The 18,957-nt window shown below is 40.2% G+C and overlaps 2 protein-coding genes across 5 annotated transcripts in view; both read right to left on the bottom strand.

The window, feature by feature from the left end:
- Positions 1-499: 499 nt before the first annotated feature.
- LOC102678879 (prohormone-3) lies at positions 500-2,512 on the bottom strand. The gene is made up of 6 exons (XM_006609503.2): positions 2,357-2,512; positions 1,853-2,050; positions 1,346-1,472; positions 1,113-1,262; positions 831-919; positions 500-747 (listed from the first exon to the last, which is right to left on the bottom strand). Exons 2-6 carry the CDS (start codon positions 2,024-2,026, stop codon positions 595-597), a joined length of 693 nt encoding a protein of 230 aa, XP_006609566.1. The 5' UTR covers positions 2,027-2,050; positions 2,357-2,512; the 3' UTR covers positions 500-594.
- Positions 2,513-4,174: 1,662 nt separating this feature from the next.
- Positions 4,175-18,957, bottom strand: part of LOC102678147 (serine protease filzig) — a 16,712-nt gene continuing 1,929 nt past the window's right edge. The window contains exons 2-8 of one of the 4 annotated variants that reach the window (XM_006609497.2): positions 11,151-11,238; positions 6,314-8,838; positions 5,809-6,250; positions 5,529-5,715; positions 5,188-5,453; positions 4,953-5,107; positions 4,175-4,864 (exon numbers count right to left, since the gene is read on the bottom strand). In XM_006609497.2, the coding sequence (XP_006609560.1) occupies positions 4,703-4,864; positions 4,953-5,107; positions 5,188-5,453; positions 5,529-5,715; positions 5,809-6,250; positions 6,314-8,838; positions 11,151-11,238 (3,825 nt within the window). In that variant the 3' untranslated portion in view covers positions 4,175-4,702. Of the gene's footprint in view, positions 4,865-4,952; positions 5,108-5,187; positions 5,454-5,528; positions 6,251-6,313; positions 8,839-11,150; positions 11,239-13,739; positions 13,974-16,130; positions 16,330-18,957 lie in introns of those variants that run through there. The other 3 variants (XM_031515148.1, XM_031515149.1, XM_031515147.1) reach the window with 3 other exon arrangements.

Here is an 18,957-nt window from a genome sequence, read left to right as displayed (position 1 = left end):
TTTTTTTTTTTTTCAAAGAACTCTCAACAAAATTTTACTAAAATCAATTTCTAGAATTATGATTTTACAATTAATAGTAAAGTACAATTTTTCTAACATTTCTATCACTATTATCATTTAGATCCCAGCTATTCAATTCCTATCTATTTCGTAAAATTTTAATTTCTATGTTTAACCAGACGAGTGGGAAAAAAGTAAGAATAGTAAAAGAGGAAACTTCTTCTCTTCTATCATACATCCATTACGCATTATTCATCGATTATTAAATTCAATTTTTGAAAACACGCTGTATAATTCTTTTCATTAATATTTAATAATACCTTATAATCTTATTAAGACGGACTATTCTGATATGTATCGTATTTTTTTCAGTCGTAATATTTGGAAGAAAACAATCAAAAAGCGCGTTTGTGATTTCTCCACTCTTGACAGACTTACGAACATCGAAACAATTTAGGAAATTTCGAAATAACAGACTTACATCTTAAGTTTTTTCTCGTTTTTTTTTTTTTTTTTCAGTGTAATGACAAGAGGGATTCGATTTATCTAGACACGCCTTTCATTCTCACCAGTTCATGAGGAACAATATAGCTTTTAGGCGAAGGGAGCCTTAAGGGAACGTTTAAAGATACGATTTCCCTGTCCAGTAATCCGTTTTTCGCCAGAAGTATACTGAACGATCGATTTTATTTGGTCCGTTGCAACTGGTCCGATGCAAACCAGAGGATCTTTGAAATACGAGCAAACCTAGTGAGAAGAAAGAAGATTCGTAGGGATGATAATCCTTCTGCGTAAAAATATCTCATGTTTTTATCTTTAAATAAAATTACCTTTCTTGGCGTTTGTCGATGACGTCTCTGAAGCTGACAGCATAAACCGCGACTGATATCGCATTCCCCGGACACGTTACACTCCTCATCTGTGTAATTAATTAAAAATAGGATATTCTATATAATTAGAAATGGAATACAACGTATAGTTCTTACGTAAGAAACGATTCATTTGACGTAGTTATTTTATCGATCATCTTTGAATTTTTCTCGCGTAAAGGATATTTTCTGATCGGTTAATACATCGATGACGTCACTTGCCATAGATTTATATTTACTTACTATATAATTTGTTGGAAGTTATTGGCACCTGACACGAACGAGTTTCGCTACCGGCAATTTCGGCGCACATTAAACCAGTTTCGCAATCGTTATCATTCCTGCAAAGTTCTCCCTGCTTCTGCCCCAATTCAAAAACGCAATGACCAACATCTATAATTCAAGAAGAGGAATTTCAAGTTTGCGTCTTTTAAAAATCATTTAACAATGGGGAAAGAACGAAGAATGATAGTTACCTCCATCGACATTCATGCAAATAGAACCCGGACAACAGTGCTCGTTAAGCGTACATTTTCTTTCATAGCATGGTATAACTTCTTCTAGAGAGTCATACGAATACCCATAACTGGTAGATAATGGACGCTTGAAATGAAACGCATGATATTTTATTATTATTATTATTATTATTATTATTATTATGTGAAATAGAAAATAGAAGAAATAATGGATAGCATATATATCTTTTTGATTTGTACATTAGAAATGAGATATTTGAAACAATTTTTCCAATTTAAAACAAGGATTAATAATTGATTTCAATGAAAATTTAATGATATTTCCCCTGATATTCTATCGTTATTTAAATAAATGCGTACGTGAAAAGCGCACAATTCTATGAAAATAATATATCGATCGTACACCGGCAATACTGCGGCAAAGTTGCAAAACAGTTTTATTTGATGTGTGAAGATATCTCGACATTGGAGAAAACTTGGTTGGTTGATAAAAAATTTTGTTCATACCTGATACAATCCTGATTTGCCTATATGATCACCGTGACTACCGTAGCCAAGATTCGATAACATTTCTGGGCTGAAACGATTAAATAGACCACCCCATGCCTCGACACCAAAGTGCATCGTGCTTACTAGAGCAACGACGGTCAATGCAACACACGTGTACATTTTTTGTCCCATGTAAGTATATCGCTCTTGAAACCTCTGAAATTCAAGTAATTTTCAAGTAAAGATATTTCAAATCAAACGTGTAGCATCACATAAAAATTTTTCAACGATAAATATTTTACATTTCCATTTTGAAATTAAATAATTTTCCCTTCTTTTTTTTTGTTTACAGAAATTAAACTGACGTTGACAAAAATTATTAACAATGATAAAAAATAATGGAAATGATATTTTCATGACAGTTTTCAAACATTTTTGTTCGTAAGTTGAAACAATTTTACAAAAAGAACAGGCAAATATTCCTTTGTCGGTTTTGTAAATTTAAAAAATTCTTAAACTTACGAATTTCTTCACTTGCTAGTATTTCTTTGTAAGTCGACTTGGAAAGATCAACTCTTGTCTCTTCTCGGGATCAACAAGTCCTCAATGAAGCTTGCTGGAGGACTGAGTCTGAGCCGTGCTTGCATTAGCAATCTATACTTCTACGTTGTTCCGGTTTCCCTTGTACAGGCTTGTGCAAACATCCGCGCAAGCGCATCCCTTGACTTTTTTTACGCACATGACCTAGGTACCATTTTATTCATTCAGATTTTAAGCTCGTATTTTAGTTATTTATAGATTTATTTCTCTCGTTAAAGATGAAATGGATAAATTTTTTTTTTACAATATAAATTTTCAATACAAATCTTTGCAAGTTTATTCTTTAGTGAATTATGAGAACGTAAACGCGAAATCAATGGCAGAACTATTCTGCGTGTTTACCCTGGAAATTTTCCTGGAAATTTTGTTTGCCTCGTAAATGCAATTTCAATTTAATTAACAATCGTGCGTATTGTATTTGCAAATATCCTTGGGGGAAAATATGATATGTAAAAATATTTTTATAAATTCATCTTGAAAGAAAAGATTTAATGTGGAAGATTTTAACGTAGAATTATAATGTATTTTATAAAGTATTTCATAATTATTTGTTTAAAAAAAAAATAAAAATTTCCGTGAAAATTATATCTCGTTTCAGGATACAGCAGCGCCATTCGTTGAGCACACTTTCACGTGGGTGTTTAGCTCTTTCTTCGTCATTCAACCTGAATGTCATTGTTTTCATCTCTGTTGGTCGTATTGATCCGGGATGTCCTGATGTTCCACAGGGCGGTCGATCCTGCTCTATATATTCGTTTCCTAGCTGGCTCGTGAATACTTATATATATATATATATATATATATATATATGTAATAATAAAGAGGATGCACTTAACTTGAGTAAAACAATATAATATAGGGTCATTTTATTTTTACTCGCGTTCTTTTTTTACTTACTTCGTTTTCTTTTTTTTTCTTTTTCTTTTTTTCTTTTTTCGATAAAGAAAATTTCCTCTCGTTTTATAATTGAACGGCAAGGCAAAGAAAAAAAAAAAAAAAACGAATAAGAAATTCCTCTTCCGAGAAAATACCTTTCCCTAAAAAAATTTTGATTTTACATAAATCTTTTTTATGTTTGCAGATCACGATTCAAGTACTTCAAGTATTTTTAAAGATTTATCTAAATGTACCAATACACGACCACTTGTCTGTGAAAATGCCAAGTATGTAATTTACATTGCATGTGTAACAACTATTTATAATATGTAACAACAAGGTCTATGTGTTTTGCATCCTTTTTATATTTATAGAGAACATCTAAAATCAAGATTTATAAAAATTGGAGAAATTAGATATACGTGATACAATAATAATCGTTCTTGTTTAATCATTTTTATTTTTACTCTTTATCAGGTTTAAATTATCGGTAGTTTAATCATTCGCGCATGTTCGGATTAATTATAAAGTGTTCGTTTAAATATTTTCGCCAAATAGAAATATTACATACATTAAATCTTGATTGTTGCGTGCAACGTATAATGCAACGTATAAAATTCTGAATTTCCAAGAAATTTCCACAATTAAACTTTTGCGACTTTATATTAACTCGAATAAGTCGCTAATCATTACAAGTTCGTTCGAAGGTTGTTAAAAATGAGTTTTCTCGTTAATTTTAATCTGTGACTTTTATTTCATATTTTTATATACTCTTATTCTTATTCTTTTTCTAATTCTTATTCTTTTTTTCAGGTAAATGTGTACTTTTTATCGGCGTGTGATAAGGATAAAAAGAAATGGTTATTATCTCGTATAAAAATGAGTTTAATAAATAACATCTAACAACGAAATAAATAAGGCTCACATTTCGTAACTGTATACATATAGTACGTGTAATACGTACTCACGTATATACAATACATGGAACACGCAATACGTTCAATATTGAATGCACATAAATACACGGTGGTGAATTTTCGTATACCGTTAATAAAATATCTCGAAACACTTGTTATAAGTATCGTAATATTATCTCAAAATTTAAAACAATCGAGATACAAGAAAATAATTTATTCTAACAAGTATTTACTTGTTAAAAAAAGAAAAAAAGAAGAACGAAATCAGACGACGCAAAGAAAAATTATCTAAAATTGGAAATAGTATTCACGAAACGTATTCATGTTCGTATTTATGTCCTTTTAATCAATTGGACGATATTCTTCAATCTATTCCGAAGGAAATAAATTAATTCTTCCTTTGTACATTTATACAAGTGGCACGTAATCATCAGTGCCTGTCACCTTGTCCAGGAAATACACTATTTTCTGTCTTTCAGACCCCAGTGATACTTTGTAGCCAAGGTTTGAAGTAAGTCGTCCTCATGTATACACCTGGAAGATAAGGTGCAGCACATGTTATTCCATGGGATACCGTGCCTACTAAGAACCATCTTCCGTCTGGTCGTTGCATTACTAATGGACCACCACTGTCACCCTGTACAATTAAACAAAAATAGATAACGAATAATTCTCTCAAACACGAGAGAAAGAAAAAAAATGAAAATTGTTGTTAAGAAAAATACCTCGCAAGAATCTTTTTGTCCATTTGCATAACCCGCACAGAGGAAGCTGTCGAGAATTAATTTAGAATGTCCAGCTGTCTGAAACATTTCTTGACATACGGAGTTCTTAATTATAGGCACTTGAACTTCTTGTAGAACAGAGGGTACACCACCGTCTGCAAAAATTAATATTACTTATAGAGACGTCAATTAAAAATGAAGCAAAATACGTGGTATGAACAAAAATGGTACCGACTATATTTCAATCGTCCCCAACCGGTCACGGTAGCCATTCTACCAGTGAAATCTATACCATCATCGGGCATACAAATTGGGACGATATGAACGTCAAATTGTATCGGTGATTCCAGTTCCAAAAGAGCCAAGTCACTCTCGAACGTAGTTGGATTGTAACCCCTGTTCACGATTACTCGACGAACGTTCCTCGTTATACTTCGCTTTGCTTCCAATTCGCCGGATAAATCGAATTCTCCAAAAACGGCGACCAATGTTGCCAAAAATCTGACGACGATATTTATCATTTATGTACTATTCACGTGTTCAAAAAAAAGCATTGAAAAATATCGATTCACCTACCCTGGTTGACAGTGAGCAGCAGTGATGACGTACTTGTCTGTAATAAGAACACCGCCGCATTTATTTTTGGTAAAGAGACCCAACCAAGTTGCCTCTCGAACTAAAACTTGCCACGGCCATTCGCCGAATGTCGCTGCTTTGCCACCGACGATCCTTCCAGATTTGACTAAAGGTCTTACGCCGCATTCTGTGAAATTCCATGTTGGATCAATGAGAGGGTATTCACGACGAAACGATCGAACTTGAACAACGATCACGAAGAGGACAATAAAGAACTTACGAGAACGAAAATCGTTGGACGAAGAGATCTGGGGACTCGTGGTAGTTTCGAGTGCGCCGGAAGTACTGCTCTCCTCCTCCATAATTGTCTCTTCCGTACTCGTTGCCAACGTTGTAGTAGGCCTCTTGGTCGGTCTCGGACGTTTCGTTGTAATCTGGGGTTTCTTCGTGGTCGCGCTGGACACCGTGTTTGGCTTTGGTTTCAGAGTAGTCGGTTTCGAAGGGCGAACTGGTTTCTCAGACGATACGAAAGGTTTCGAAGTTGTGGGACGATTGATCGACGGCCTCTTCGTGGTCGCCGGTTTCTTCGTCGTGATGTACGAAGGTTTGATCGTCGTAGTTGGCTTTCGCAACGGTTTCCTCGTGGTGGAAATGGCAGGCCTCTTTGTAGGTGGTGGACTCGACGTAGCGTTGGCGCGATTGTACACGATATCCTTCAGATCCTAAAGCAAAATTATCATAGTCTCGACCGTTTAAAGGGAAAATTGATGGGAGTAAGTGGTTACCTGGAAGTTGTCTTGCAACGATTGCATGATCTTGTTCACGAACGTGTCCACTTTGTTCGTGAGCACGTCGTCCTCGATGAAGGTTGGCGTTGGAATATCGTTTTCGCTTAATATCTCGATGTCTGGGTAACCCGTGTTGTTGAAGGTTTCGACGATGGTTGGTTTTTCCTGTTGCGAAATCGGAGTCGAAATATTGAGATTCGGATTTCGAACTGGAGGGAAATTGATCAGGTCGTCGGGCGCAGCTGTCTCTTCGTCGCAATGTGGCGGAGCGGTGGTTGATTTGATTGGATACGTCTCGGTTGAAACGACGGGATCTTTGAATATTATCGTGTCAACATGCTCTCCTATGTTCTCCTCGGTGAAAACTATGTTCGAAGGAGTGGATGGTTTCAGATGGAAACTCGGTTTGTCGGACCACGTGGAGAAGGTGGTCCAAATCGTGGGTCTTCTCGTCGACAACCTCTCCGAATTTATCTCGGTCTGGGAGGTTGTGGATTTCGTGTTATAGCTACCACTGTCCACCATTGGCTCAGAAGTAGCGCCGTCTTTCACGTTCACGCTGAAGAAACTGGTCGAGACCACGTTGTTTGTAGCGACGTTCGAGATAACTGTGCTGATGTTGTGAGTTATGGTGGTGGAAACGCTCGGCTTTTTCGTGGTGAGCGGGCTCGGCCTCGTCGATTCGATCGTAGGCTTGAAGATCGCGGTGGATCCGCCACTTTCCGCCACCGACGGCTTCCTCGTCACCGTTTTCTGAGTCGTCTCCGTGGTGAATTCCGTGCCCAGAGGGCCTAGGACAATGACTGTCGGTGCAGGCGGATTCGTCGTGGTCACTTTCGTCGTGGAATAATCGGAAGTCGGGACGCTGGTGAAAATTGATTGGGTCGACGGTCTCGAGGAATGCGCGTTCGAGGTCGAATACGAAGCGTGAGTCGTATCCGTGGGGATCGTTTCGTAGCTGTAATAATTAGACGATTGTCCAGGTTTATAGAAGGTGTAAGGGAACGATTCAGCGGTGGTCGGTTGAGAAAGAAAAGGAGGTTTAGTGGAGATTCGAACCAACGACGGTTTCGAAGTTTCGTCGATGCTGACCCATTTATTAATGGACGAATTCGGTGTTTGAATCGTTGTTCCCGTGCCCGGTTTCGTGTCGTTCAAGATCGATATTATGTGATTAATCGCTATTTCCTCCTTGTCTATCATATCGTCCTTTTTATTTCCAGAGGGTGCGTCGTAAGTGATGGTCGGGACTCTGATCAATTCGTTCTTCTTGTCGCTTAGAACAGTAGTCATCGGCGTGGTCGTTATTTTATCGATCGGTTCATCAGCCTCCACGTCCTTGGTCGATACCCTTTCTTTCAACGTGCTAATCTTTTCGAAGTTATCGATCGCCGTCTCCTGAGGGAGGGAAGCGGTCGTGAGCCTTTGCGTGTTGGCGTACAATTGGGTGATCGGCAATTTCGTCATCGACGACGTGCCGAACGTTTGATCTTCCGTGGCGTCGTGCGTGGAGGACGAAGATTGATCGGAGAATTTAATCCACTGTGTCGTCGACGTGCTGATCCGATGAGTGGTGTGGTCGTGGAAAGGCCTCTTGATTTCCGTATACGACACGCTTTCGGTCACTCTCGGCCTCTGAGTGGTGCTCAAAGTTTCTGTCACTCTCTTCTCCTCGACGGAGGTCGACTCGACGTTAGGTTTGAACAAATCATCGGGATTGTTGGTCTCGTTTAACATCGTCCCATTCTCGTTTAATAATATCGTGTCGGGCGAGGTGTGATTGTTCTGGCCCAATCCTTGGGAGAACAGGGCCGGAAGTTGGTCAACCGGATCGGCTATCTGAAGTATCTGATCCGGGCTTAGCAAAGTGGTAACCGGATTAATGATAGGATTGCTCTGATGATTCTGTATGTTATTATTCGAATGAGTCAACAATCCCGGGAGACCCAGATCGTCCAAGATGTTCTGCTGACCCAGCAGAGCCGGAAAATCCTCTTCCAGATGGGTTACGTCTGGTTGCGCGGGTAATTGTGGTTTCTCCGCGTTCTCAACGCTGTCTTGGATCTGCCCGATCCCGGATATCGACTTGATGGTGGTCGAAGAGGGGGCGTCGAACGTTGAAATTTTAGTGTACGTGATTCCTTGGTTTTTGTCCATCTGGGTGGACGCGTGATGAATATCCATCTTGACGGTATTGTCCTGGGACACCGTCATCCCGAGCGGCGTCCCGTCTGGATTTAACAAGATGGGAATATCCGGCACGTGATCGATTTCGTGTACGTTGAATATTTGATCGGTGCTCGGGACGTTTTCGACGTTGGTGCCGGTCAATGTTTTCAACGGCAATTGGCAGCACGCGCCAAAAAGGAAACCGTCCATACAAGCGCCGACCACTTGTCCATTTCGTCGCGAGCATTCATAATTGAACATGCATATAGCTGGCTCGTTTGACTTAACCCGGGATGGTATCGTCGGTTGACACGCTTTCGGCACTATTCTATATCCGCCGAATAATCTCCTACCTGTTGCAAACGATAATTAATAATCGTTAATGTCGAAGTTCTATTTTCGATTTTCCGCCTCGCGCGATAGCGGTTCGCGAAAAAACAGGACGAGATTTTATTATTCGAATCGCGGCGTGCCGCTGCAATTAGTCGCCGAGTCTACAACGGTTCACGATAAACGAGTTGAAAACGAAACTAACTCGACTCGTTTCGTATTCGGAATTTAATCGGAATTGTTGAAGGCATGCAAATCGGGGAACAACTTGTTTAAAATCGTGCTCCAATTTTTGGGGGAAGAATTTTATGGGGCATGAATTTGAATACGTTTGTCGCAAGTTAATTTTGTTCTTTTTTCTTCTTCTTCTTCTTCTTCTTTTTCTTTAGGTTAATTCGTTAAACACGAAATACGTTCTACTTTAATGGAAATTCGTCGATAGGAAAGTTTTCGATTCAGACGGATAGAATTACAGTTTTAAACGTCTCTTTATGCCTTTATATTTGTAAAAGTCAGTATTTAGTGTGATCGGTTATGCTCAGGTGACTAAGCCATAGGCGAGCAAGCATGTAGGCTTTGCACGTGCCTCCTTATATGCCTGCATACCGCCAATATAATGACCTACTCCGTGAATCGTCCGTAGAGCTTGTCAGGATTCTTCCGGCGTTCCAGATTTTTTTATTTTTTTTATTTTTTTTTTTTTTTATTTTATTTTTCACGGACTTTCGTTTCGTGTCGAACTATGTCACAAGCGATTCGAATGCCAATATTTTTTTCAAATTTATCTTCCAATCATCGGATTAGTTAGATCGTTAGATCCATCTTGATTTATTCGAAATATTGAAATGTTATATCATATACGTGGTTATTTTTTCCGAGAATAATTTGCGATTAATTAAGTTCAATCGATTAAATAATCCGCTATTACACGAAACTAATATCTTTTGTAAAATATAATTAAATGTTTTTCGAAATTTTATTGTTCTAATTGCACAATAATTATTATTTTTATCGCGTTGCTTATTCTAGCACGCGTAATTAGAAATTTTAATTAATAGAAATTTTAATTAATAGCTTAACAGATCGAATCAGATCGTAATATCAATTACTACCTTGGTTATCTTAAACAACCAGCGTCATAATCGAGGTAATGTACCATTTAAGTAGAATAAAGACGATTGCGTGATACTTGGACGAGAAAATGGAAATGAGAAAGTGATAAGGATCTTGCGTGAAATAAATGTCGGTATCGATCGATAACGATTCAGAAACATTTCTTCGTCGAGGAAATCGATCGAAATTTTTTTCTCCCCTTCGTTAAACCTGTTTCCACTCTTGTAATCTTGGCTATTGCTTGAGATAGCAATAGCGCGTATCGCTATCGTTATCGATACACGACGAAGCCACCATCGTGCTTTTATTTTAAATATTCTTGAATATTTAAATGACGGGTAACAATATAGCGTGATACTTTATAGCTATGCTCGAAATTTCTGTCGTTTATTGGGAACAACGTGCATCTAGAATGAGATACGCACACTATACTATAAATACGCGTCTCGTGGAATTCACGACTTTCGAAAAGGAAGTGAGTATGTAAGTGGAATTTGGTGTCAATGTTGGTACGTGCGCGATTGGTAAAAAGTCACGAACCTACGTCTATAAGGGTATATACATATATATATATACACACGGATGATATTCGAAACTAAACTACTAAACTCGTGGTATAATTGATAATGGATGCGATTAAAAAAAATTCCATGAATAACTTGGGTTAGAGGAAAGACGCGTGGGAAGAAGTGCGTTTGTTTTATCGGGTTGACACATGCAATTACTGGTGTAAAAGACAATTGACGCGTGAGGCACCGTGTTATCGGTTAAAACGAACGCGTGTAACCATGCGGTGAACCGAGTCGTGGATAACAGATTATGGGATTCCACGCGATTGAAACTTTTTCATTGACCTCCGACATTTCCTTCGCTCCACAATAGGAGATACGTGGCGCAACACGGGAAAATAAACGTTTTACGCGGGATCGCGTAATAGGGAAAACTAGTTCTGGAAAATTTCCTGCCAACTTTTCTAATAGATTGAAATTTATCGCGTCGTTCTTTTGATTAGAAGAAAAAGAAGAAAAGAATTGGAAATTCTTGGAATTCAGCGAAGATATATATATAAGAGAATTCATTATATTTAATTATGCTTAAATTTATTTAAGTGGTGGTTAACAATTCGGTCGAGGATTGGAGGATCACGATCTATCTTCGTATGTCGGAATTCGTTGGTCGATTGATTTACGCCTAGTTTCTCGTTACATAACGTAATTGTTACCTGTGGCTTCGGGCACGTAAGAGCGTGAAACGACGGACATAGAAGAAAGGATGACGAGTAATAAATGGATACTCTTCCCGACAGTCATCTGTAACAAAAAGACGTGTGAAAATTATCAAACGATTTATTCGGCAATTAGAGGAACGATCTAAACGATTTTATAAACGGCATAATATTTCTAATATAAGTAAAGAGCATCAGAGATGCGTGATGTATTAATCGTTACTTTAAATCAACTTGCATTACACATATAACAGTCTTTTGTAACGGTACAAGAAATTAGTATCGTGCGTGCGTCTCAAAAGCTACGCATTATAAACGAATTTATACCCTATATTTTAATTCGCAACTCACCTTTCCCCGTCCGATTTAATCTTAATTAAAGATAAAAAACGATAAACAATTTTTGAACCGCTATTTAATAACCGCGAACCGCGTTATTTTTTTCAAGTACATGTATGCATCGTATGTATCGTATTATCGTACTCGAAGCAACAAGATAATAAGAGGAACGAGATCATTTTCTTATTTCCCAACGAGACAATTGGACGAGCGGATTCTGGAACAAGTAATAAAGCCAAGATAGCATCGAGATTCGAAGAAATGAATCAAGGTTCAAGGTTTTATATATATCATCGCTCCGCTCTCTCGGTTTTCCTCATCTCACGATACTTTCCGAGATTTACACGCTCGCGTGCGTGTCTCGAAGGTGAGCGCGCACGGTATCCCTTCGTGTCCCGAAATCCCGTTATACAGTCAGTCGGTTCAGAGGCGTTCTCTCTCGCGTATCACGGCTGCGTAATGCTAAACAGAGAAGCGGGGAACGGCGATGATGATGAAGAAGAGCGAAGAGAAAACAAGGAGGAAGAGACGGCGGGCTCTTGCGTTCATCTTGGCTCGACGCGAAGGAAAGAGAAGGAAAGGAGGCCGTGAGAAAGACGAGGAGAGCGAACGAACCGATTGCTCGAACGTTGCTTCACCGAGCCACCGGTAACCTAGTTACCAAACAGTGAGTTCCCCCTCACTGTCCTATTCTCTTCCTCCTTCCTCTGACCTTCTTATTAAATTCGATCCTGTGCGTAATTTAAACGATCCAATGCGTCGATTCGCGCAAAATCAATCGATGCGATCAAACAAACGTTCCAACACGGTGCTATTTCCTCCTATGTGTAAGGAATTACATTGTTAACATACGTTTCTTTCCTTCGTTTCGTTTGTTTTTCCAAAGATTTTCCAAGCAAACCGAGTTGGAGTTGAAGTGTTTAACAGTATTTTTTCTTTTTTTTTTTTTTTGAATATACTGCGCCTCTTCTTCTTCGACGAATAGTGTGGCAACAGAATACGGGAGGAACAGAAATTCAAGAGTGGAGGAAGATACCGGTACTAGAAATTATCAATTCCTCGTGTTATCCATTGACTTCTTTTTTTCTCTGTCCCGGAATGTCATTACACGCACGCAACGCTTATATGTATGTATATAGATATATATAGATATATGCGGGAACCGCGACAATTCATTGGAAATTCGTTTTCTATCGGCCGGTAATCACAAACGTCATGCAAAACTATGTAGAAAGTTCATCCTTTTCTGGTATTCAGGACATTATCTGGTATTAGGTCCGTGTGAACCCTGCACCGGGTGCAACGTTCCGATACCATGATCTCACGGAGAAAGTATCGTTTCGACTTGGCAAAATCGATTACACGATGATTATGAGATACCGGGAATAATTTCACGGTGTCTTCGTACACCGAGCAGGATTTCAACGCTGATAACGCTTGACAATAATTCCCTTTCGTTCGTCGCGAGCTGTGCACGCGTGTAAATACGCGGAAGTCACTTTCCTTCGAATCGTTCCGTTTCTTCCGGGCTTCGGTTTCAAGCAATTTCGATCGCTACAAAAACAGAGAAGGAGATGAGGGCAATTATCGTTAACGATCTTTTCATTTCTACGAAGTGTAGTTAACAGAATTGGTTAACAATCGGTTGGTTAAAAAAAAGAAAGAAGAAAGAAAGAAAAAAAAAAGAATCTCGACTAAAGAGACGCGGGAATAGATTTAACGAGACTTTTACTTGTTACTTGCGTGTCATAGATAATTTCACGTGACCAATCGTCCAATATAATTTTTGCATATGCGGCGAGAAGAAATTAAAAGGCGAGACGAATTTTATAACACGGATGAATGAAACGACTGTTGCGATAAATTATAGTTCGAAGCTCGATTTCGCGTAAAATTTTACGCACACGCGTGTATATACGCACACACAGATACACGTGTGCATCCTGCAAAAGGACAGGTCACCGTTACTTCAATGGAAAATCATGCATTTCCTTTAAACGCGCTTGAAACGGCGCTTCAAACCTGCTCGACAAACTTTCATGCAATGCAAAGAACAGTCGTATACAAATTTCAATACCGCACATCCGGGTACGATATTGCACGTGTTAATATTTCTCAAATCGATCATCTCGCGAGGAAGCTTGGTTGGACGCGTATGGGACGAGAAGAGGAGGTACACCCTGTATGCGCGCCAAGATCACGATCTCCTCGTAGCTCGCGCGGGATAAAAGAGTTGACTCCGAGTACCTCGAAAATTCTTGGCCGTTCATTGGCCGTTCGTCAGTATGCGAGGAAGAAGTCTCCTGCCGAACACACGAGTGCGTGACTACAGGTATGCATAGGATTCTGCGCGCACACGTAAACTTTGGAGAAAGCTCGCTTCGACTCTTCTTCATTATTGGATCTGGGTGACCCGATTGGCTTGCCCTCGTCGACCAACCGAGAAATTTCCTCGTCATCGTCATCGTCTTCGTCGTTCCCGTCGTCGTCGCCCTCTTCTTTCCTTCGAATCCTAGCTACGATCGTTTCGTCCTTTCCGATCGATCGTCGAGCACAACTGGATAGCCTTTGTATTACGGAAGCAATTAGCAGTCCATTGTCATATTTATTTCATCGTTTACGGAAATCTGTTTGCATTTTAATCAAAGATCGGTACGAATGGTTTTGTTAAATTATAATAAAATCGGTGCGATACACGGATGATCGATGATAAGTTTCATTCCTCGAGGGAGAGAAAAGTATAAACAGCAATTCAAAACGGACGAACGAGGGATATTTTGAAAGGATACGAGATGCGCTTTCACTGAGTCACATCACTTTGATCGTTCGTGCAAAACCGATCACCGCCTCCGCAGCACCGGTTCGACTCGAACGACTCGAGCGATCGTTGTACGCCTATCTCGCTACGAATTGTTGAAAGCGAAAGCGATGAATTATTACGTTTCGTGTCGAAAATAATATGAACATTCGACTGATATTCCTATTGGAAGAATAGGAATCGGTGAACGACGACGACTGTGTAAATTGGAGTGGAAAGAAATTATTCCATGACCACTTTCTTCGCATTGTGCGTGCCGAAATAAAGGTGTTTGCTTGGAACAAGTTCGAAAGGGACAGTGCGCCTTGTGCATTTTAAGAGGGTCCGAAAAGTGGACGGCCGAATGTAGGGCGGCAAGAGCAACGAGAACAAACGCGTTAACCTGGCTAATCCACGTTAGTCACGCTGACAGAAGCCGATCATTATGAAGTCGTACTTCCTTGATAAAGTAATAATTAAGGGGAAAATAATAAGCGCGTTAAATTACATTACACGCAACTTGTCACGAGTCTACGCTTTTGCTCTGTTATTTTATGCGTTATCCGTGCAATTTAGATTTCTGTGTTCAACGTTGCAACGCACGCGTAACATCGAGGAACGTATCATTATTATTCGATGCGGCGTGCAACGTTTATCAATCGCGAAACATTTTTGATTATCCGTTCTCCCGGATTCGGTTGCTCCGTTTGGAAGGAGGAGCGACGAGGAAGAGCGTTAAACGTACAAATCAACGGCTAAGATTGGAAAGAGTGACACGAGGCCGTCTGCGCGCTGACAACCGTTACCAACTTACCACTACCTGGTGCTGTGGCATACCTAACTTAGGTACGCACACGCAGCTGCGCGCTTATACTACTCGAAGCTATGTGTCAGACGCCGATGTCGGGGTCAATGCGAGGAATCTTATTCTCTCTTGTTCGCATCTCTTTCAAAGTTTCACGCGCGCGAGATCACGTTCGATCGACAGGGAAATAAATCGGGACGGATAAGAGATGAACGGAGTTATCTCGAACGAGTTTTGACGATCGAACCATTCCTCTCCTCTTTCGAAATCTATTGATTAATTCTTCGCGACACAATTCGAAGATTGATAGAGAAACGATCGATATTCAGGAATCGTGGAAATTGGAAGAAATCGAAGAAACGGTTCGATAACGATTCTTCGAAGTTTTAAGAATATAATAAAAGCAACCGTGAGAGAGTTGGAGCATCCGTTCAAAATATAATTTGACTCGGTTGTTTAATCCCGAGAAATGGGATTTTAAAGAGGTACAACGTGTGCGGGTAACGACGCGTGGATGAGATCACCGGGAATGGAACATCAGAACGAAGAAAGAAAAGAGAGGGGAAAAAAAGAGGAATAAGGATGCGGTGAAGCAGCGGAGCATGCCAAATGATCTTCTATGTATATCGCCCCGTTTACTACGGGCCAAAGTCGGAAACCCAGCTTTCTCCTGCCTCCACGGTCAGGTTACCTTGTGTACGATCGTACCGATTCCTGATCACGTCCTGGTTCCGATAAACGATTCGGATTGACCGATATTTTTTTTCGTCCTTGCCACTATCATAAACTTTCTACATTAATATTTATCGCATTGTTTCTCGCGTTCAATCGACGTGGAACGGAAAGCACGTTGGACCCAGCAAAGTGTCACTGCGAATCCGTCCACGTGAACGAAGATCGAGGTAGCTCGATGCGTAAAGTAAAGCGGAGCTGCGCGCGTTCCGATGATCGATCAAATAAAAATCAATACAAGCGTGATGCTAAAACGAATACGAAAGAAACGAACCTTTTGAATCCTTTGATTTTTAACACTTACCGTGTCAACGTGTTAACCGTGATACGTTCGCCGATTCGTCAGACCCGTCTCATAACGTTGCCTTAAATCCTCTGGACGGAAGCCCCTCGTCGGTCGTTCTCCAGAAGAAGAAAACACGACCCTTTCTCACGTCACGTCACGAACGTCTCTCGCCAAGTTCACACGTTCTCACCGCCGATTTTTCCGCGCGTCGCACTTGGTCACACAACTTCCTCCACTTCCTCCCTTTCCTTGATCCCCTCGTTTCCTCCCCTTCGAAACGAATCATATACCGGGAACGATCCGAACGCCTGCTTCAGAGACAGACAGAGAGAGCGAGAAAGAGAAAGAGAGAGAGAGACAGTGAGAGAGAAGCCGAATTTTCCGCAAGATCGACAAGACGAGAGAGGAAGACGTGCACTGATCTCTAACTAGGCGAATCAAATCCACGATTACACCTTCGATTAACTTTCGATCTATATTCGAAACGTTGCATCCGATTGGCATCCGATATATTCTGATCTGTGGAGTTGGGCAGGCGTTGGAATCGGGTGGACAGTGGACAAGTAGTCTATGACACTATGACGGAGTCTCTTACGACCGGCAAACCTGTTCGATTGAACTTTTCACGCGATCCTAATGCCGATCTCTTCCGCGCACCGTTCGCCCATCCGGTTAGTCAAGTGGATGGTGGCTGTCTGCCTGTCGTACCTCGTGCCACGGCATGTGCTGGAATCGCATGGCTAAGTCATAAGCGGCGCCTTCGAACAGAGATCGTGTGGTGGTGGTGGTGGTGGTGGTCGAGGAACGAACGAAGTGGTGGAGGTCGATTATGGTGGAGGCAACTAGCCAGGAAGACCGGCCGATCGCGAACGATCGAAGTGGTGGGGAAGGCCCGTGTTCGAAGGCAAGAAGCGGCCGAGCATCGGGCGTCATCGGGGAGAAGGAAAGAGACAGGCGCGGAGGAGGAGGAGAGACCGAACCAGGAGAAATCGAAGTGGGCCAGTGACCAGGTCACGTGGAGAAGAACGAGGCCCAACGCGCACGACAGCGACACACTGTCCTACTCATCGGGATCGTCGTCGCTCTCTTGCTTCTATCCGTCCATTCAGGAAACGCGTCGCGATGCGTTCAGCCTCCACTCCGCTAATTCAGCAATTGGACCGATCTGAGAAGAGGGAATGGCGATGATGAATCCGAGAGAAATGGTCAAATATCGGAAGAAACGGTTCTCTTTTTAATTCTTTAAGGAGAATCTATGGGGAACGATAGTGATAGAGTACGATTTTATATGTATGTATTGATGGAGAATTTTGAGATACGATCCATTCACGGTAGAAAAAGTACAAAGGAGTTATTTATAAACGCAAAAGTTTCGACGAGGGTGCGACGTTTCGAAAGTTCATCCCGTGACAGGGGAGTTGAGGTTGCAAGAAGGTGATTGATCTCGTAGTTAAATTAGTAGTAGAATTCAAATTATACGGGTTAAAATTATGGGACAGAGCCGGCTAAATATAACCAAGTTTATAAAGGAGAATATTTAAGTAACTGGTTTCCTTTGTTTAAACATATCTGGTAAATAGAAGATTTCTCTTGCAAGCCGTTTGGCAAAAGGAAACGAAGATTCTTTTATATCCATTTGCTGATTAATGCGATGGTAATAATTTTAAATGAATTACACAAAACAACTTTCAGAAGAATTATTGGATTTTGTTGTGATTAAATTGATTCGAAATTTCCATTCATTATCTTCGAAATAATCGTCGATCGGCGTGAATCACGTAGTTAAATATTGTGGAATTAAATAAAGATATTGAATTAATTGAAGATAATATCCGTTTGGTATCTAATATCTAATATGACGTATTGATAAATTCATCCGTGAAATTGGAACAAAAGAAAAATTGACATCGAAGATAGAAAAAATTAACACGATCAAGAGAATCTCAATCGATCGAATTTCACTTCATTTCGGAGTCAGATCATTTATCTATGTCAACTGCTTATGACGAATCGTATCGTATATACCATTTCAAAAACTGAACGTATGATTATAAATTAAACGCACATGGAGTTAAGAAATTGGAGGTGTGGAAAAATTATTTTTCTATTTTATAACTACCAATATATCGCAATATATCGAAAGAAACTCCGACAACTATCGAGCAATTTTCCACAAGAGAAATTTGATATACAAACGTGTAAATTATCGAAATGTTCTTTTTTTTTTTGCCGAGAAAAAGATTGGAATAATCGTTATTCGGAGAAAGTCCCGCTTTTCCTATCATCCCCGATTGAAATTGATATTCGAAGCATCACGATATATCCAAGATTCGAGATCTCACGAGGTCAAAGTCGCAAAGTGTGTCAAACTTCGCCTTTTACGGTACCTTCGGATTCGCCTTGCGATTAAGAATTCCGGATAAGATCTCGTCTAACATCTTTGTCCTGTCGTCGCGACACGCGGAGACCACGCAGTGGTGGATCTGTTTGGGATAATTATGCATTTCAGACGCGGCTACCACGGTGTGTACAACATTTAGAGAGTGGATAAAATTCAATTCTTGATCGCGAACGTGACTCGGCCTAAGTAGGCCAGGACCTGTACCTTTCAGCGCACAATGTTTTCTTTGATATGGCATCCCATTTATTCAGAAATACAACGACCGAGAGTGGATATAATTGATTGGCGAATATCTCGGATCAAATTATTGTTGGAGACGAGCGAGCGTGCGGAAACGTTTGTAGAAATTTACGGACAAAGTTTAATGTATATTTTTACGTCAGCTTTTACGAGTATCGATGAGATGCTGAGATCGTACATCATACGTATGCGTGTTTATCTTCG

The sequence above is a fragment of the Apis dorsata genome, unplaced genomic scaffold (assembly GCF_000469605.1).
Source record: "Apis dorsata unplaced genomic scaffold, Apis dorsata 1.3 scaffold_57, whole genome shotgun sequence".
Taxonomy (NCBI): domain Eukaryota; kingdom Metazoa; phylum Arthropoda; class Insecta; order Hymenoptera; family Apidae; genus Apis; species Apis dorsata.
Note: the sequence above shows the minus strand (reverse complement) of the source record. Positions and strands in the feature narration are given on the sequence as shown.